The sequence below is a fragment of the Cavia porcellus genome, unplaced genomic scaffold, assembly GCF_034190915.1.
Source record: "Cavia porcellus strain 051 isolate PalLab524CR breed Dunkin Hartley unplaced genomic scaffold, mCavPor4.1 scaffold_2, whole genome shotgun sequence".
NCBI lineage: Eukaryota > Metazoa > Chordata > Mammalia > Rodentia > Caviidae > Cavia > Cavia porcellus.
Window position 1 is genome coordinate 46849409 of NW_026947485.1, and position 22091 is coordinate 46871499.

Genomic DNA, 22091 nt, shown 5'->3' on the forward strand with positions numbered 1-22091 from the left:
CCAGGTAGATGGTTACAAACATCTGTCATCCTTGAAGAGAAATTGTTTTTGTCACTTATCTTATGGGAGACTGTATGTGATATATACAGACAGCTGAAGGATTTAAAAGCTTGTTTTTTGACTGTGACCCATTTGGGGAAAGCTATAGGTATATATTTCATAATAATATTTAGAGACCATGGGTACACATACAGTTCTGATGTAGAAAACAACTTGGTCAAAGACTTGCTTTTTAATAATTAGATCATAACAAAACAAGACTATGATCCCAGCACAGGAAATTTCCTATTTCTAAGCATTTTTGAAAATTAGCATTTTTAAAGAGTTTTCCAACATAAGGTGTGACAAATATCCTGCTATGCAATATAGTAAATAAATTTCTATAAAGTAATACTTGTGTTGTTTTGTAAATATTTCCTTGAACTTCAAATAATGCATTGTATTACTTGAAAATGTTGAGGAGCTGTAAGGCTAATTACATATAATAACCACAACAATTTAGGCATCAAGAGTGACAGCTGAAGTGTTACTTTCCTGATTTGATCAGTACATACTGAGTACATGTGTTGAAATTTCACAGCGAAGCCCATAAATATGTGGAATTATTATTATTAGAGATTAATTACAAGGGAAAATACAAATTTTAAAAAGGAGAGAACTAATTTGGAAAATTAGCACAATGCCATTATGAGTGAGATGTCTGAGTTACATAAGTCACACTTTGGATTTAATTACATCAGGATTTGCTATTGAGTTGAATCAATCTCAGCTTAGTTTCTTGCTGTAGTCATGCATTGTATTTTCTGTTTTATGATCATTTTTTAAACTCCCTGAGTACATTTTAGAACCTGAATGGGGTTGGAATTGAGGCCTAAAGAAAAAACTTCTTTACTCTCTTGCTTGTTTCCTGTAGGATAATGCTTTGTGTTGATGTCATTTGTTTTGACTACTGTTCTGTGTACAGCTACAACGTGGAGCTCCTGTTGGAGGACTCTAGTGGGACTTAGTAGAATGAAAAGTTTGCTAAGACTGTTGAGAACACCTGAACCAGCCTCTATCTGGAGTTTTAAATCTTTATATTGTCATTTAGCAAACATCTCTGTACTGGAAAAATGTCTAGTGATACAAAGCTTGTTCTTGTTAAAGCATCTCGTGATTTTTGCTATAGATCTCTAAGAGTTAGCTTATCTAGCAAGTTAAAGCCATCTCCCTTTAATTTAGTTATATTTTCATTGATTCATCTAACACACTTAGACCCCACTACTGAGTGTTCTGCTGTGTGGTGGGAAGTTGGACAATAGTCTTTGCCTTTCTTCTGTGGGGTGCAGTGAGCAGGTAATTGCTCTATAAGGTCCTTACAGAGAGCTACAAGAGGGAGAAGGAGCTCCATGATTAAATAAAGAGGTTGTCCAGAGGCAGACTTTCCACTCTGGTGCTGATTGAGTTGGCCTTAGGAAGTGGAGGTTGTGCGCCTACGGCTGGGTCAGGTGTCTGTAGGTAGAAGGAACAGCATGAGTAGACAGAAAAGAGCCGGGAAGTATGTGTGGTGCAATTGTCTATGAGAGGAAGCCGGCAGGAAACTATTTAGAGAGATGGGTTAAGGGTAGCTGAGAGGGCTTTGTGTGACCTGCTCAAGCATTTAAATTTCATTCGTAGGAGGGAGTTGGGGGAGAGGAAACCACAGTTGGGAAGGAGCCACAAAGGACAGCTATAAGCTGGAGTGCAGGATCTTTGTTCTACTGAAGTGACTGAAAGATGGATTCCAGGTAGAATCTGTGAGCTGGAAAGTTCTGTTATTAAGGAGATTGTGGTCTCCCGGCAAGAACGAAGGAGGATCTGAACTGGTCAGAAGCCCAAGGAGAACGGGCGGACTCAGCCTGACCCCTCACAGCAACCATCTAAAGAACTTGAAGCTAATTAGATGTCAGGGGGAGGAAGAGGGAGAGGTTCAGGCCCTCTGCCAAGTTGCCAGTTTACGGGATTGAAAGGTCGTTCATACCATTTACTGATATAGGAAATGTGGTAGGAGGGAACCACACAGCCTGGAGAGGAGTGGAGATGAGTTCAGTTTTAAAGATGCGGGAATTGAGACTGGCCGTAGTTGTCAGACCCTCTGTACCCTAAGCTTGATCGCAGGCCTGCTTGGTAAACCTTCAGAGATCTGAAGATCCCATTTCTAAACTGATTTCAGTGTAGTCTACTGTTAAATTGACTGAGAAAACTTGAAAGAGAGCTCTTACGTCAAAGGTGACCTGTGATAAATAGGTAATATATATGAGTCCTACTGTTTTTAATAATCATATGCATCTTCTGTGAAGTAGAAATTTTAAAGTACTATTTTATAAAAAATCAACGCCAAGGAAAGAATAAATGGTATATGCAAAGCCATATAGATGAAAATAAGTAGAGTGAGGATTACTAACTGGAATTCAAAGTTCAAGGCTTCCTATTGTGATATGGTCAAGACCGTACATGTTAACGTGATTTCTGACACCCTGCCGTCTGACACATGCCTGATTTTACCAGGCACCAGTTTTCTTCAAATCCGTCATGCTGCCTTCCTCACTCAGATCTTTGCTCTTTTTTTTTTTCCTAACTGGAAGATTCTTTACCGCCCCTCTCCTAATACAGACAGTGTTCTTCAGATCTTAGCTTTCTGAGAGAAGTCCCTTGACACTGTGAAATGGGTCAGGCACTCTAAAAAGCGTTAATAGAGGTACTTGTGCTATTTTTTCATAGCACTTAGTATAATTTACAATTATATATTCATATATTTATAACCTTAATGAGCTAATGCATGTCCTCTTTAGTTAGTTGCACCATGGAGATAGTCTCTGTTTTTCATCCCTTACATGGTACAAAAATCAGGTGATCAATGTGTAGTTTTTTTGAATAGAAGGATGACTTCACACTCCGGTTTTGCATTATTTTGTGTATATACTTACTGCCTGTATCCTTCAAGAGCCTGCAGAAGGGTCAGGGTCTTGTTTGTTCTATTCATTGTGCATCTCTAAATCTGGCCCAGTGCAAAGCAGATAGTGGATATTGCGTAAATATTTGTAAACAAATGACAAAAGTGAATTATCTGGTTTTCCAAGAAGATGGCACGCTTCACTGCTCAAGAGGGCACAAAGTGCTCCTGGGAACCTTTGTCCAGAAAGCCTGTTTCATGACCACTGTGTCAAGGAACACTCATTCCTGTCATACACACCCATTTAATTGTCTTGTAATACAAAAAACACCTTGTTCAAAAGAGATGCACTATTTTTCATTATGAATGGAAGAACTGTGTATGATGACCACTGTTAACAGATCACACACAATGAAAAATTAGATAACTTACTGACACTCGACTCAGCTATGATTTTGAAAATAGACTACATAGCCTGTGAGAAATTCAAGGATGGAGGTACCAATGTCAGTTATTACCTTCAACAGAGTTAAGTGTAACTGCAAAATAATTCAAGATAACAAAAGATGATGCTAATAGGCTGTCTTCTCTATGTGTCAAGTATAAGGTATTTAAAGACTCAAGTTTAACCAAGTAGAGAGACATACACAATCTCCAATTTCATCAGTGGCCTATAGGTTGACTGTTTGCTAGTCTTTTGTGCGTTAGTAGGTTTTATGCTTAGTAGATGTTATTATTTGTTTTTTTGAAACAGGGTCTTGCTCTATAGTCAGGCTGGCTTTGTGCGCATTACATAGCTTAATGTAGGCTGTTCTCAAACTCACAGAGATCTCCCTAACTCAGCCTCCCTAGTGCTGGGATTACAAGCATACATCTGCATGCCTGCCTTAGTATGCATTACTATTACTAGATATACTAGATAGAGCAGTAGATGACTCCCATCAAAAAGACAGTTCGTTGCATTTACACATTCCAGGAGAAACATTTGTGCCACTGTGGGGAGCAACAGAGCATGCATGAGGTTTGGTCACAGGTAGAAGGAAAGATGAAACCTGTGGGCTGGTATTTTTATTGTGGTTTCCACAGGAAGAAATAGGTGGGGCTTTAGCACTGGCCTGTTTGAATAGCAGGCCCTGGGGTGAATAGGGCAGGTGTAAGGTGGGAGCCAGTATAAAAGCCTGATAAGGGAGGCTCTTGGGGTGTGGTTTCTGAATTCTTTGACTTGTAGTTGAAAAGTGGACCCCTTGGTGCTCCCAAGGACAAGGTGGGAGATGAGGGAGGAGGGAGGTTAAGGCAAGGAGATTGAAGCATAACAGAGTCTCCGGGAGGAGGTGTATCCGGCATCTGATGGTAGAACAAATGTGAAGGTATCCAGTTTATAGAAGCTACTACACTGGGTGATCCACTTGGAAGTGGATCAACAGTTTGCAATCTGTAGAAATGAAGATAATCCTAACTATCCTAATTTTCCTCTGAACTGTGGTGCCAGGCTTCCTAAGTTTAACTTAGGTCTTATACAGTTTGAGAAGTCATTTTTGAATAAATGTATTTTAATACACAAATAGAATATTGGTTTACAAAGTAAATTAGTAATGGCTCCAGTGCTTTATTAATTTCACCCTACAGGACACACATGCTTTCCCATTTCTTAAAACCTTACTAAAACAACAATGAAGGGAATTTTAATAGGTAGAAGCCCAGAGAAATGAAAAACTAAAAACGAAACAACAGCAAGCATATTTGGAAAATGCAAAGCAGATAAAATAGTACATTTTTCAACTGTTCTCCAAAAACTGCATGGTAAATCAGTAGTGAGGAAAAAGAGGGAACAACTTGATTCTGAAACATAAATAAAAGACAATGATGCCTGAGATATGGTGTAATAAACATGATGTATTAGGGTTAGGTAAAGAGTAGAGGAAGGTATTTTGATAATTGTTGACACTGGGTAATGGATAAGTAAAGATTAACTATACTCTGCTTTCTACTTTGATAAATGTTTAAATTTTTCACAACTGAAAAAAAATTTTTTAACAATCTAAATCATGTTGAGAAAGCGTCCTCATGAAAAGCTTTTCTAAAACCTGTATGATAATGTCTTCATTCTCAAGGTCTTTTCTGTTTTGATAGAAATCTTTCTGAAATGTGGCTTACATTTATCTTCTAAAGCACAGTGTAGTAAAATTCAACGTAACCTGAGTTTTAAACATTTCTAGCATTTTAATGAACACCAGTTGCCATTATGCCAGAGAATTGGCTTTAAATGCTGATATAACAAGTATCTAAGACAGGAATGAATCTTTCTTGACACAAACAGTGGCCACAAAGTAGATAATGGTTCCCAGGAGAGCTTTGCACCCTCTTGAACAGTGAAGAATGCCTATCTGCTTGAAAAACCAGCTAATTAGTTCACTTTGTCATTTGCTTGTAAATATTTACTTAGCACCTACTGTCTTTCTGCTTTGCACTGGGCTAGATTCAGAAATTCACAGTGAGTAGTGCAAATAAGAGCTGACCTTTTTGCAGCCTTTTGGAGGACAATAAATATGCACACAAAATAATGAAAAACTGTAAAAGGCGAACAAAGCTCAGATAGGTGACCTGACAAGGGGCTCACAGACCAAAACTGTTGAATTGGGATTAAAAATCCAAACCACTGTGCTTTGTAGCTCCAGGCTAATGCCTTGTCTATCAAATTTTAGAAATAAGCAAAACCTGTTTCAGGAAGAGCTGAGGAGCAGCCTGCACTAGAGGTGCCTTTCCTTTAAAAGAGCAGTCTTCAACAGTCTGGCTTCGCTCAGGCCACATGTCTGTACTGGGTTCTTTGGTGATAGCTGAGGGCTCAGTGCTTCTTAATCTGTAAACAGAACTGTAATGCAACCCCCAAAATAAACTTAATCCATTTTACACTTAGAAAAATAAAGATCATGTCTTAATATTTTGAGCTATCCAATCATTGTTAAAGTATTCCCAGTTGTCACACAAATGCCTTTTTTCAATTGATTTGTTTGAATCAGGATTCAAGCCAAGTCAGTGTATTCTGGTAAATCTCTTAAATATTTTTAACATTTCCTTTCATTTTTTAATTTGCTTTTTATGGCAAATTGAAGAAACTAGATAATTTATCTTATAAAATAATCTCACGTTTTCGATTTTACTGGTTACATTCCTGTGGTGGCATTTAACAAGTTTTAAATCTGTTCCCTGTAATTTCCACAAACTGATAGAGCTGGAGGCTTAATAGGTTCTGATTTGATGCTTTTGGTAAAAATACTTCATAGATATTCCATCATGTTGGAAGACACACACTGAGTCTATTTATGAAGACCCATGGGGTCTGGTATCATCAGCTACAAGTCTGTAGTGCTTCTCAGTTCTGCCTGTACATTAGAACATCTGTGGAGCTGTTACACATATCTGATGATCAGGCCCCACTCTGGGACTTGGTCTGTGGCTGGCCTCCACTCAGTAATCTTTTGACTCTTAGGTGATTCCAGTGTGCAGACTATATTGAGAATCCCAGATCTGATAAATTTGGTAGTAATTAAGAAACTTATCCTGGAGATTCAGTATTGCAGAGGAGTGTTAAATAGTGGTGTGGCAGTGCAATTTCTGGACATATTGACAAAAACTCTTCTTTTGAAACTTTCACTCAGTCTTTGGTTTTTTATTTAGCTTGTACAGGAAAAGTAGGATAAATAGAAATGAAAATTCTTATCAATCATCTGAATATTAAGTTGAATATCAATGGCCTATACAGGTGACCAGCTAGTTTGAAGAATTTTAAGTTTATAGATTTTAGAACATATATTTTAAATCACTGTATTACTATTATTATTTTAATGTTGACATTGTTTACATTTGAGCCAATAAAAGTCAGCTCTTGACATCTTTTTGACAACATTTAGTTACCCAGTAATAGTATTTAATCACTGCCTTGCTTTTAAGTATGATAGTATACTTTGGTCATCTTATAAATTATTTTTGGTACCAGGGATCGAACTCACAACCTTGCACTTGCCAGGCAGGCACTTATACCGCTGAGCTAAATCCCGGCCCACTACGTTTGACAACTTAATTGTTTTGTAGTTTCCTCATTTTAGTGATGTCTGTCCTGAACCTGAAATCCCCATTTAATAGTTTAGTTTTCTGTGTCCTATTTGGTGGCATTCTATTTAATGGTTATGGAATGATCACTAACTGAATTGAAGGTATTGTAGTAATTGTAAACGTCAATAGGTAGAAAGTAGCAATTAGGAAAAGTACAAACGTTATGTAGCAAAATCCTTATTTTTAAAAAGCCGTGAACCCTACATGGGCTGTTGCGATCTGTGTGTATGTGTGTATCTGTTTTCTCCACAGTTAATGTCCATCAGTGTGTTGGCCGTCTCTGCTTGGATGAGGGATTACCTGAATAATGTTCTGACTTTGACTGCTGAAACAAGGTAAGCTCTGTAATTGTGACAGAATTCTTTCATTAGATTTCCTCAGTTTCTGGGTTTTAAATATCTCTATCCCTAGCTGTTTACAGGGTGGTGCTTGCCTGTGGTCTTTAGAGCAATTTTTCTTGTCCACTGCAGTCTGCTGCAGATGCTTGCATTTTCTTCAAAGTCTGCACCACTCTTCCAGGGGGGCAGGTGGCAGCGTGTTCATATGGACATTTCCGGATATGGTAACCTCAGCTGCTTGTCCTCTGCCTGCGTCTCAGCCATGTCATTTTTATGTCTAAAGAGCAGCATAGCTCCTTTTTCCTAAGAAAACCACTGTCAGTTTCCCCTTCCCTTTGTTTTCTTCAGCTAGTAAAAGCCAAACCTCACAAAGCCATTTTCTTCTTAAATTTCAAGGGTTGATCCCCTGACATCACAAGGGACAAATTACTTGTCCTCATCTCTGAATGGAGATTGTAATATATACTGCTCAGAACCGTGGTAAGGATTACACGAGGTACCTTTTTGTAAAGTCCTAAGCACAATGGAGCTGTAAGCACATAATAACGGTTAAATTCTGCATTGTATCTTGGGAATATTTTGATGATGTCTTATTTACAATAGCCTGTGATTTTCTTTCAGAGTGGAGGAGGCGGTCATCCTGACTTACTTTCCTGTAGTTCATCCGGTCATGATTGCAGTTTGCTGTTTCCTTATCATTGTGGGAATGCTGGGATACTGTGGAACCGTGAAAAGAAACCTGTTGCTTCTTGCATGGGTACAGTGTTCTTATCTTCATCTTATTAGAGTTAAAAAACATCAGCTGGCAATGTATTATTTGTTATCAGTCTGCAAGATTGTGTAACTCCAATCCTGGTGATTGTTTGGCTTCCTGTGAGGCTGAAATCTTTCCTTGACTGATGATTTTAAAATGAGTATTTGCTGTACTCAAATGATGAGATATGCAAATATGTGGGCTATTTAATTATTTTACCCCAGCTATGTGTCGACATTTTCATTTGAAAGCATTATTTCTTTTTAGTGTCATAGGCCTTATTACCACCACCAAAAGAAAAAAAAAAAAAAATCCCTTGGGACTAGAAGTGAGACGTCATAATGGAATTATTTTTCTTTCTCTTCTAATTTTAAACAACTCATCCTGTTAACCCATGTGGAATCACACAGTGAGGTAGCGGATGGAGACTGTAATCCTGGTGCTGTGTTTGTGTAGTTTAGTGGATATTAGTGAGTCTCAGTTTCTCGAAACTTAATTGTTTTTTCTTAACTCTTAAGACTTAGTCTGAGTTACTTTTTAACTTCATTACATCATTCAAATTATACAATTAGTCTTTTAAGTCAAAACCTATCAAATTATCTTTTAACATTAAAAATTTTAGTCATTTTTAAAATAGCTTTTACAGTATACAGATTTTTAGAAGAGGAGCAATGTTATAAAATATTACAGATTAGTGGCAAAAGTAGAGAGGCTGCTAACATAATCGCAGACATGCAAGACTCCTGAAAAATTAATTCATTGAGTGTATTCCTTTCTTTACATTATTCCTCAGTCTTGGCTGTGCATTAATTTTATGTAGGAATCTGAAAAATTGAGTGGTGTTCCGATAAACTGGATCCCTGGGTAGAAAAAAAAAAAAAACCCAGCTGCACTATTTGAGGATTTCAATGGGACAAATGCATGTTTGATTTCAAGTTACCAACATGACAATCCTGATTGCGAAGTTGGGAAAAGAAGAGCACAGGCTGGCTGTCAGCCGTCAGTTTGCATACGCCCGCCCGCACTTGGCAGGCTCCCCTTCCATTCCATGCCTACTGAAATAGACAGTTAGTGTGAAGCTGCCCTGAAGCTCTGAATTCACAGGAACAACCTGTGTTAGTGCATGACTGGGCTTCTTGGAGAACAGCTCTTCAGAGTGAAGACTGGAAAGCATAAAACACTGTCAAAAGTACACCATACTTAGAAAAAGGAAATATGCCCGACCGCTTTACTTCTCCACACATGGATGGGTAATGAAGAGCAGAACAGTGAAAAGGTTTGGAATCCTGTTTTGAGTTACACTATCTGGGCAATAATTCTAAAGTAAACTAAAGGAGTTTATGGCAATGTTCCATAATTTGAGGGATATATATTTAAATTTTTTTAAATTTCAGAATCTTATTAAAAAATAATAGTCCCTAGCATGATGTCTCCTAACCAGTAGCCTACATAGCCAGTTTAAGTATGGCTTCCGTCTTCCTCCCTCCTTTTAACTTTTATTCTGTGCTGCTGGGTTATGTGATGTGAAGTGTGGGTAGGCATTTCATGGAAATACATAACTTTGGGAAATAAAGTTTGAAAACTATTCATTCCATTTACTTGCCTCTAAAGCTGGTTGACAAAGTTAAGTTGGCCTGCAACTTAGGTAGGACAGACCATGAACTTATAACTGACAGTCAAGTTTGGCATATGTGGAAGAGCTTTATGATGGAAAAGTGACATGGAGGGCCAAGGTCTTAAGGGTGACTAACTTGTCCATTTATTCACTTTTCAACACTGATTACATCTACACTCTATCTGTTCTATCAGGTTTTGCTATTAGACCAAAGTATATGTGACAGGTAAACAATCCTACTGTCTCTTACAAGACCTCTAATAGGGTTTACATTGGAGGCTCCTAGACCAGAGAGAAAGAGATCTACATTTACCCCTAAGAAATTAACGCCGGTTTCTGGGAGAATGACAAGTTTAGATGGATACTTCCTTTTTCCTTCTCCTTTGCTTACTGGATGTTCTCTTTTTCAGGAAGCAACTTTTCATGCCTTTCTGTTCCAGAGTCTATGGATGCCATCTGCATATTGGTTGCTTCTTCCTTTGACTGCTTTTGGTCATCATTTTCCATTCCTATTGTGGTGTATCTCTACTAGTGCCAATGTAGGCCTCACTCTATCTTGCCCAGAAGGGATTCTTCATTGCTAAAAAATGAGCTGTGGCCTTTACTCTCAGTTACCTGTCACTCACACCCAGTCTACATCTGGTCTGGTTCCCCGGCAATTTCTTCTGTGGCCTCCTCTCCATGTTCCCTCCCCTATTCAGTGGCCAAGTCCTGTATGTCCTGGTTCTACAGGCTAAGTACTCCCCTCTTTGCTATTCTTGTTTGGAATGCCTTCATTCTGGCTCTGCCGACTGCTTGCCTGGGTGTAGAGTCTCCTAACTATCTTCCTGCCTCTGTTGTCTAAGACAGTGCTATTGGGTTAATTGAATACAACCACAATCACCTTATTCCTCTGTTCCAAGCCTTTGGTAGTCTTCTTGTTGAGAAATGAATGCTTGCAGACACCTCAAACTTGCATCAAGCCTTTCAACAGTCTCGCTTTCATCTGCCATTTCTAGCTTTCTAACCTAGTTCAATATTCTGTGGCCAACGTATGATTTTGGTCCCTGAACTAATGTTTCTTACTTTGTTCTCCCCTGCCCTTATTCTTACTGATCCTTTAGCTGCAAATTTCTTCTTAATTCTTTTGTTTAAACATTACTCGCCTGTTAAGACTTGACTGAAATGCTACCTCTGGAAATAACAGTGATGACAGTGATGGTAGTAAAGTAAATAACATTTCTAAGGTGCTTACCATCCCCAAAACTATACTTTTCAATAATTGTTACTTGAAATGATCAATTTTATCCTTTCCAGAGTTCTAATGAGATAGGTACCATTACTGTCACATACTACAGAGGAGGAAATGAAGTACAGAGATGTTAAATGGTTTTTGCAAGTTTACACAGCCAGTAAATTGAGGGTCTTCTATTTTCAACACGGCTGGCCATTTCCAACAACACATTTGTAAAACTTTTGGCATTTTACTCCACAATGGATGACTTTTCCTAAGTTGTTGCTGTGATGTTTTGCAGCATATAAACCATTTTATTTTGCAATTTTTCCCTTTTTATTAGTATAAATTTGTGATACATAATAAATTCATTAACCATGGGAAAATGTTACATATATATGCTGCATCTTTAGGTAATATTATTCATTTTAAACCTGCCAACAGTCATCTGAGATAGATAAATATTAAATGAAGCTTAGAGCACTCAGTAGCATACCAAAGGTCACTGGTCACTAAAAGGCAGAACTAGGATTCAGACCCCAGTGATTCTGATTGCCAAGCCCACTTTTTTACTGGGCATTTACTCCATGTCTCTGATACACCCTTCTTACCCTTTGAATTCCAGGGTGTTATACTTACCATGAATTTCTCTTTTTATAATCAGCCCAAGCTATCATACTGTAAACAACTTGGTAATATGAATCTTGCCCATTGCTTTCATATGTGTTTATTAAACTCACTGATGGGCAGGAAACCAGGACAGCGATAGTAGGGCACTCAGTATGTTAACCTCAGGCTGGTGCCTGCTTTCAGACTCCAGTGAGGTGGGGGTGGTGGGGGGAAGAGGAGGGTGGAGATCAAGAGGATTTAGATTCCAAGGACAGTGCCTCTGAAAGGGGAGTAAGTTAATGCAGAATGTAACATGCTAAGTCTTTGGCAAATATTTGCAAGGGATCTCTTACATGTTTTCTTTTATTTTTTCTTCTTTTCTTGCTCGTTAGCATTTTATTCTAATTTTTAAAAAATAGACTGTTTGTTACTTTTATTTTGGGTATAAATATTTAAACATGCAGAAATTACTTGTCCAAATTGTCCATTTCCCTATATTGAGTCTTGCTTCACTTTTAAGACCTGTAAACTAGATTTTAGTGAGAAAGTTATTTTTTAAGGACAGTTATGTCTCTGAGAGCTGCTCTGTCTCTTGAATGATTGTGAAAAAAGAACCCGCAGCTGGGCAGTGATGCTGTTCAAGCAAAATAAAAATATTATTCATTTGCCTGGTTAGAAAAAAGAACCTCCTTCAAAACCTATCTTTACAGGAACCTGTCTCTGCCACCCTTACTCCACCAAAAAAAGCAGTAACCAAAGCTAAGAAGCCAACTGTTAAAAAACGTTTCTGCTGAAGGGTTATATATTTGACCTTACTGTTAAATTATAGACTTACAGATGCAAGTTTTTAAAATACTCTAGATTAAGGTTCTTTAGTTAAAAGAAAGAAAAAGCTGTCGAATCAAATTAAGTTTCAGGTAAGCAATGAGTAATTTTTTGGCATGAGTATTTCCCTGCAATAGATATACATGATGTACTGAAACATTACTTGTTGTTTACCTGAAATTGAAATTTAAATGAACATGCTATGTTTTTGTTGAATCTGGCCACCCGACCCTAATTAGATGTGTTCTTATTAAGTGTGAAACTGTCATAGAAAGAAAAACATTCATGTATTTATATGAAGAAATTAAGAATAGTTAAAATCTAATTATAATGGGAAAATAGGCCACAAATGACTAGGAAAAGAAACTTGAACATGTTATAACTTCCAAAACAATTTCAGTGGCAGAAATGCCTTTTCTTTAAACAAGAAATTGAAGCTAAAAGGAAATTGGTTTTAAGCCTTAGATGGGTACTTTCCAAGGCTTGAGCAGTAGACTAAATGAAATTCATTTGTTATGGCAGTTCTACCTTGCTATTAGCACAGGCATTAGGAAAACAGTGCCAGCCCAGGCGGAATGTAAACAGATTCAACAGACAGGTTCACAGTGTTGACATCAGCTGAATGTCACCATCAGGAGATTATTATTTGTCAGGATGTGATACTAATATATGCTTACCTGCCAACAAACCACAAGCAGTCTAGCGCTGGGCAGTAATGAAGGGGATGTACTTAATATAAAGACCTGTGGGTTTTGTTTAAAGAGGAAGTTTTTTTTTTTTCAGTTTTGTTTTTCTAGAGAATTTGCATATGGCTATTGTGTGGAAAGGTTTTTAAAGCTTTCTTAAAATACAGAATAATCGAACCAGATCTAAATGATTTCCTTAATGGAAATCAAGTTCATGTTTAATGACCATGGAGAAATTTCTCCTTTTTAATTGTTCTGTTGTTTAAAATCATAATGGGAAACCTGGGTATCTTTAAACAGTAATGTACTTTCTGCAGGCCCGTTGTTTAAAGCTATTTCTTATGTAGTTATGAAGTTTGTAGTTACATAGCTACTCATAAGTTATTAAGTTAAAATTAAACCATTAAGCAGAATATCTTTACTGTTTTATTTATATCTTTGAGAGCCTACAACTTTACTTCTAAATCAAGGTTAACTGTATCATTTACCATATGTTCACATTTACTCAGTGTTTTGTCTTTGTTTTCTCAGAAAATATTCATAGCAACTAGATGTGTGTCATGGGTTCAATCTAGATGTCCCCCAAAAGCCTCATGCAGCCATAGATGAGGCCTTTTCAGAGGTGGCTGGCTGTAGGCTGTGTGACACTGGGACTGATTCATGATGTAATGTTAGGCTCAAGGTCACTAGGGTTAAGGGTGTGTGAGTGCTATCCACCCTAAACAGTTTGGATAAGAGAAAAGATAAGAGAAAAGAAGTTGCTAAGGTGCCTTCCTGTCTCTCTGTCTTCTGCTTGCCATGACCTGGTTCTCCTCTGTGATGCCCCTCTGCCAAGATACCCTTCCTTGGAGCCAGCCAATTATGGATTGAAACCTCTATAAACTATAAGCTGAATAAGCTTTTCCCCCTTTAACTTCGAGTGTCAGGTGTCTTGCCTCAGCAATAATAAAAGTAACTAAGACAATGTGATTAGACTTATTTTACAAAACGTAGAGTGAGCAAAGACCCAGAGTTGGTACTCTCTATCATTAACATTCAGATACAGTCTATGTTCTGTATATCTTATCACATACTACTACTATAATACATTTAATTCATTACTGGCATTATTTCTTTAAGGCTTAAAAGTATGCTTCATTTATTACTCTACTGGAGTCAATAGTCATTGGAGTAAAATGTAATCTTTTGGTATCCTTATTATACAAGGAATTTTAAAATTCCACTGTAGTTACTATTCTCTCTAACCCTGTCAAAAAATCAAGCAGATTCTCCTTTCTTTTTCTCCCTTGCCGTACTCCATGTCTTTCTTTTTCCTTCCTTAAACATATATTGAGCATGCAGCCTATGATAGACACTTGAGAGATGAAATGAGTGAGGAGAACAGAAAGAATATAATAGAGCCAAATGTATTATTAAATGCACAAGGAGATTATTGCAGGAGCCTGGAATCAGGAGCAATGGAGACTTATTGATGTTTTCATGGGAGAGTCTTTTGGTTTTTTTTGTTTTTTGTTTTTTTTTGGTAAGGGAAATTGAACTCACAGTCTGGTGCTTTGTCATACAGGCACTGTGCCACTGAGCTACATCTCCAGCCAACAGGAGAGTCTTTATTTGAGTAGGATATTTAAAAGATGCTAGGATTTTCCTGTAGAGAAGAGAGGTGAAAGGAGTTTGGAACCACATAAAAACTGTGCAAATGTGGAGGAGTGAAAGGATGTGGCAGATTTAGGCAAAAGTTAAGTTTGACTGTGGTGTTTTTGTGGAGAGAGAAGAACCTGAAATCAGTCCAATTGTGAAGGTTTTTGCAGGGAAGTCTGATTTTTATTTCTTGAGTTACACAAGCCCTATGACTAATTCAAGTTAGGGATTAAATCATTTACATTTGGGTCAGGAGGCAATAGAAAGCCTGCATATATAGTGGAACATATAGTATTTACATATAGCATACAGAAATTATGCTATGGTGGTCTTGTACACAAGAGCCCATGACTTAGTTCCATGACTGTTTGTGATTTGTCTTTCCAGAAAGCATGTATGCAATTGTCTTTAAAAGTAAATTCTGTGTCAGAGACAGGAGAGCAGAGGTGCGTGACATTCATGGTCTCAGTGTTGGGTCTTTATAAGAGGGTTGGTACTTACTGGACCTTTTCTTACTTCAGAGTTGGAAGGATGAATGATTCCAGTGTTTGTATTTCTGTCCTGTGCACTTAAGGGTCTCTGCCATAGTAAGCATTTAAAGCCGTATTGTCATTAATTCTTAATAGGTATATTTCAGATAACTTTGGTTAAATATAAGCCAAATAACCCTGGGCAGTAAATTCGAGTCTGCAGGGTTTGCACCACTGAGTTGAAAGCAGTGGACTGATAATTTTAACAAGATAATTAGTGATTTTCCTTTTGAAGTATTTTCATTTCAATAAGTCTATATTCATTGATTTGGTGACTACGGTTATTCTTTTCCAAGTTCAAAGCAAGGTCTTTCTGTAGCAGTAAATTCTGTCTGAATATTGGTCATCAATTCAGCCAGCACTGCCTCAAGGTGAATGTGGCAGGCAGGCACTGGTTTTGCTCCCATTTAATTCCATATTTGAATCTTAACTAGTCTTTGGTGAGCGTAAAGCTATGGCCATTCATTTAAAATTAGATACATATCTGAGTTAAATAAGGGGTCAAGGACCGGGGATTTAGCTCAATGGCCTAAGTGCCTGCCTGACAAGTGCAAGATTATGAGTTCAATCCCCGATACCAAAGATAAAATAAGAGAGCCAATCAAACATGAAAAAGATGGGAGAGTTAAACCAAGGAGTAAAGTCATTTAGATAAACGATTTAATATGTGACACATAATGACTAAATAATACGACTATGCATTAAAGAATCCTTTTTCCCTGAAGTTGTATAAATTTTAATAACTTACTTTTGAAAGTTTTGAAAGTTTCTCACATAAAGTATGCTCACAGATTCTGGTTTATATGCTCAGATTAAGATGAATCATCTTAATTCAGGGGCCAGAAATAATAGTTAAAATTTTATTTAAAATATCCAAATAACATAGCTATAACACTTTGTATTCCTGTTAAGCCATACATTTGAATTACTCTAAAATAAATGGTTGTTCCCTAATTTTCTTTAGATTGATATTATTTCTGTATTCAACTAGAAAATTTGGAAAGTTTTCCTCAAAATGATTATAACCTTGAAGATAATCTGAAAACATTATCCCTAAAAAGAGATAGATTTTTTGCAAGATGATACTTGCTAATTTAAGAATTATTTATAACTAAATAAAAATGTGATTTGTTCCACTATTTCTCCCATGAAACATTTAAAACATTTAAAAATTTCAAGACTGTTCAGGGTTTGCACCACTGAGTTGTACTGATTTTAACAAGATAATTAGTGATTTGCCTTTTGAAGTGTTTTCATTTCAGAAGTCTGTTTGTACTTGTTAAATGCATTTTGGAAAAATTCTAAGGAAAAGTAGTCTTGCTCTCCTGAGAGAATTTAATAAATGGACATAAGAAAGTGTTTGAGTGAAGATCTCCTGAAGGAAGAAAAAAGCTCAGGTGGGTGGGGAGCAGCGCACAGGAAAGAGCAGTGGCTTACGGAGTCCCTTGCTGGGATCAGGGCACTCTGGTGGCAGAATCATTTGGGATGGCACAGAGAAGGTCTTGGTAGGTTTGGAGAAGGGCATATGTGTGTCATTGGGTGGACAAATAGCAGGTATAGCTGAGCCTTGGCTCTGGGAGCTGATGCTGAGCTGTCTTGATTACCAGGTGCACGCAGCAGGCTGAAGTTCTGTGAGCAGAAGGTGATGTGATCTGACCTGTCTTGTGTTCATATCTTTGCGAGCAGTATCTGCTCTTAGTTGCTCTGAATCTTTTGCTTAGTTTCTTGCAAGCAAATGGTGACCTCCTTGTTCCGCTGAAAGATAAGGAGGCTTCCCATGTACAGAACCCTTGAGAGAAGAGAGAACGGAAGAGATATTTTTATTTTTACCTTGTGCCTTTAGTGATAAAGGTTCATAAAATGAAGGACATGCGAAGTTTTTGATTTTTTTGTCCAGATATTCATTATTAATAAAATTCTGTTTAAGTGACTGTAGCTCAGATTTGATAGCAAAAACTCAGCCATTAAGCTAAATTAGACAACCAGAGACTGCCTGTTAGCTATGTTGCCTTTCAGGAGACAAACCAGTCCAAGATGTTGGAGGGGTGCAGCATTAGCTCTTTACTTTAGGGGAAAAAGTTCTATAATTCTATCAGAGGATTGTAGTCAAACTGTTTAACTTGTTTGACAACAAGTCAATGCATGTTAGAAGCATTTCCTTACACAAAACAAATATGCTTTTTTTCAAATCACTATTATTTATTTATAAACATCTGTCTTCAAGGATCTTTACTTTTCTGCATTGTTCTGTTCAAATATTTGTTGCAAAAAAAGGCATTTCTTCAGAAACATCATTTCATTCATGCTACTTGATTCACATCATTCTGTCTAGCACACTGAGTTACTGATAGTTTGGCAGCTTTGATGATTTAATGATTTCATCTCTGTATTTCTTCTCTGAACACCAAACATGACTGTGAACCAGGTCACAACACTCCCAAAGAGTTGTTTTCTTATACTTTTTTCTTTTAAGGAAAAAATCTACCCCATATTTTTGGTTCAGGAAAAAGGTATGTTTATTAGAATAGATTTATCTTTTTAAAAAAATGATCAAGCTTGTCCATTTGTAATAAATATTTCTATATGTGGATTTATAAAATTTAAAGGACCTAGTCAGTCTTTTTAAAAATGTTTTTTGCTTTTGATTATTCTGGCACATACAAAAAAAAAAAATAAGGTGAAGTGCCTGTCTTGTCCTAAAATAAAAGTAAAATAATTAATGTGATAAAAAAGATGCATTCATAGTTATGAATAGGTTCAGAAGTTTTGTCAGATATTAAAGTATGAGTTTTCTGTCAGATATTAAAGTATGAGTCAAAAGTCATCTTCTTAAACTTCCAGTTTCTTAACTTGTTATGAAGTGTCGCTGCAGTGCTGCCTGCTGTCATGAGCTCGTGCCCTGTGCTGTTTGGGAGGTGTCTGGACACAACTGAAGGGGGAGAGTTTTTGTGAATTCTTAACAGAAAGGCGGCTGTTCCATTATCTTGTACAGTGTGGGTCAGGATTGAGGCTGGCATTCTTTGGGCTGTGTTACTTAGGATATGTCTAAGGCTGCTCCCTAATTGCATTTTTGTGTACAGGTTCTGGCACCCGGCAGCCTATCTCACATTCTGAGGCCCATAATCTGTAGTGATAGCTCCTTCAGAGACCAATCACACGCTGTAAATCTTTTTAAGATCAGGCTGAGCTTGTGGAGTGAGCCGACCTAGCTTCCAGGCAACAGAAGCTGTACACATGGTGACCTCTGTAGCATGGCCAGCTATTTTATTGCCTTCTCCTTAATGCTTTACCTCTCATGATGTAGGTTGCTGACCCCAGGGACCCAGCCCTCAGCTACAGCCGTGGATCCTGCACTAACACATTTCTCTGTCTAGTAGCTGAAACAACATGTGATGCAAATGCTTACTAATTTAAACTTCACTAGTATCGCCTGTGATAAATTGGCTCCATAATGGCCAAAGGAAGTTAAACAGAAGGAAATTAAAGAAATGCACATTTAAAAAAAAAAAAAAAGTCTTCCATATTTATTCAAGTATAAGGTACCAGCAAAGGACCACAGAATGCCAGTATTTTTTTACTTGTGATTAAATTTCTACCTGTCTTAAATAGGTTTATGTCTGTTTCTTCAACAGCTGGCTTAGTATTACAAGTTTTTCTTTGTAAATTAGGCTGATCTTGTTCTAGTTATTGTTCTTGAAAGGAAGGATATTCGGTGTTGCTTTTTCTTCAAAAAATTTTGTAGAGAGATATTGGATGTTGAATGATGCATCTAAAGAAAGCAATAAACCTGTGTTGCTGTCAGATTGTTTTGAGAATTGGCTAAACTGAGCCTTTGTATTTGTGTGCATGCACATGTGTGCCTTTTTGTGTGTGTTTTGAGCAACAAGAATTAAGTATTCTTGCCTGTTAGTATTTTAGTTTTTTGTGAATTCTTAACAGAAAGGCGGCTGTTCCATTATCTTGTACAAATATTTGGCACTGGAATTCCCTTATTTACTAACTGTAAGTAATGTAATATTTTTAAACCTCCAGTCACTGGGAAAGGAAAAATAAACAACTGACATAAAGATCCTTACCAGTGAAAACTTGCAGAGTTTAGTATTTGACAAGCTAGCAACTGGAGTTTATCATTTATCATTTAGTGAATACAGGCCTTTAATCATACTTTTTGTTTAGTAAAAGTATTATATAACATGTAGAAAGAGTCCAAAGGGTCTCTGTTTAAAAAATATTAAAATATCCAAAGGGCCTCTGTTTAAAAAATATTAAAATGTCCAGTAAAATATGTTGTACTTTAAAATAATTTTTATTTGTCTAGGAGAGGTGAATCTCAGGTTGTATTAGTTTTCCAAGATAAGCAAATCTGACTTCTGTGGTTTTAAACTATTCTGAGTGTCATTTGTGGAAAAAATAATCTGCCATATTAGTTATAAATTTAGAGAGTAGCAGGTTAAAATAACTTTTATGGTGTTCACGATTTTTACTTTTCTGTTAGTGCAATATATTCTTACAGACAGGGTTCTATGATACTTCTTTGATTATCTGCCTTTACAAAGAAGCCTATGTAAGTGCTTGGGGAAAACAGTATCATTTTGCTTTATTATAAGAAGTCTATCCCAGCTAGTATTTATGTAGAAAAACAGTTTGAACAACAACTTCCTTATTTACTTCTGTTAAGCTGGATAGGGTATTTTTGTTTTCTTTAGATATTATGTATCACAGAGTCTTTTCTCTCTAAAATTGGATGGAATGAAGGTGTTAAAATTTTTGCCTTTAAAACATTTTTATATTTATGTCTTTTAGTTACTGAAGCGTTTTCCTCTAGAAGTGCCATTTGTATTTGCAAATCTCCTTTCCTACTTTTCTCAACTGTTTCCAGGTTTAATATATTCAATAAGTTGATTAGCTTTGTTAAAGATTTTGTTTTCATTAAATTTACAAATTTAGAAATGAAAAACATCAATATTCTGAAAGTGAAGGTTATTTGGAATATTTTATATGAAACCAATATTACCCACTTAGGAAGTTTGCTAATATCAATTGTTAACAGTTAGAAAGTAAAGCTATAAAAAAATCGCATTCATTCCTCAATGCTTTCATAAAATTAAACTTAATGAACTGATAAGTACTCATAGGCTACATCAGAACCTTATCCTTATAAAAATGTAAAATGTGAATAAGAACAGCATTGATTTTACTACTGAAAAGAAGCTAATCTGATCTGATTGAAATTACAGCAAAAAAAATTAGAATTGCTGTCATATTACAGTATGTCAAGAATTTTGATATGGCAGTTAAAGCTGCGTTTGTGCCTTTAACTAGCCACACCTAATGGTAATAGCAAAAAGGAATTGCTGATATGTTTAAAATTTCATGTAATAAGAGCTCTGTGTATCCATGTGTATATACTATGTGTTCTTGTACACATGTGTGTTCAGGAGTTAGGATCAGTAGATGACAAATTTGTGGTATTGTTACCAATGCCCAAATCATAAACAATATCCCTAATATAATTTGTGATTTGTATCTGCCATTGTTTTATATGCTTTCCATAATATTTACTCATTAAATTCTTCCAACTATACTTAAAGATTTGCAGGAATATTATCCCCATCTTATAAATGGATTCACTCACATGAAGAGAGGTTCAGTGATTCGCCCAATTCATTGGAAGAGCTGAAATCAGAATCCTTTAAGTCTGATGCCAGAGCCTCTGCTCTGAACATTTTTTATTGTTTTTTTTTTTTTTTCATTTTCAATCAGGAATGAATTATGCTTAGCTTCATTTGTTTCTCAAAAATGGAGATTATATAATTTTATAATTGTTGAGGGCTAAATTCTAAATTAATTTGTATATATGCATAAATTCATACAAGTCTAGTTCATGTTTTGCCTACATTTTATTTCCATTTTACTTTATATGTACACAATAGTTGATTATATACATGCCTGGCTACGTGAATTCTTCCCTCACTTTATATAGTTGCAGATAACAAAATTCATTTATGAAGTTGCACATAATAAAACTCTAAGTATCATAATTGTGACTGAAATTATAAAGTATTGTGGGAGATACCCCAACTCAAATTGATAAGGTAGCTTCTATGTGTGGTTTTTATGAACAATTTTCAGAAGAAACTCAAATTCCAGGCAAGGTCTCATAAAAGAGGCTCTTGGGTTTTTAAGTCACACAGTGTGTATTCTGCTCAGGTTCTGAGCTACTGAAGTGTATTTACCATGAGGAAGACAGTACCTTACCTGAACACTGAGAAAAGGTCCAGTTGCCACTCAGCTAACTCCAGTAGCTCCAAGGATTACTTGAGCTACTTACAACTGTCAGCCTTTTAAAGTACTTTTCCTGGGTATATTGTACTGCATCTAAATTCTTCAGCTAGCAAATCTTTTTTCTTGGGTATCACAGCTACAGGAGAACTATTATTTTCTTAAATTTTATTTTAATTTTATCAGATCACTTCATACACACAACTTAAAATGTTAATTTAGTGCTAAAAAGCTTATTATAAAATGTAGCAGTCATTTTCTATTATCAAAAGGGGCAAATGCTATCAGATTTATCTTAGCAGTTACAGCTGTAACTTGAAATCACATATTTATGTAATTCTCTTAATTTTTCTGTTTCAATTGTGTGTGTGTGTGTGTGTGTACTTGGGAGGGTTGCTTACCTACATTCTAAATCCTTTTTGTTATTATTTTTAATTTTAAAAAATTTTAAGGTTCAATTACATTATGTCTGATGATGTCAATTCTATTGAAAATAACAAGAGAAAGCATAGTAACTACTGTAGATCATCTAATATTGTGGTTTTATATGTCTTTTTCATTTCATGTTTTTCTAGGAATT

At 36.4% G+C, this 22091-nt stretch overlaps 1 protein-coding gene across 1 annotated transcript in view; it reads left to right on the forward strand.

The window, feature by feature from the left end:
- Positions 1 to 22091, forward strand: part of Tspan12 (tetraspanin 12) — a 63837-nt gene that overhangs the window by 6273 nt on the left and 35473 nt on the right. Inside the window, exons 3-4 of the mRNA XM_063241622.1 lie at positions 7274 to 7356; positions 7981 to 8116. Coding sequence (XP_063097692.1) covers positions 7274 to 7356; positions 7981 to 8116 — 219 coding nt within the window. The remainder of the gene's footprint in view (positions 1 to 7273; positions 7357 to 7980; positions 8117 to 22091) is intronic.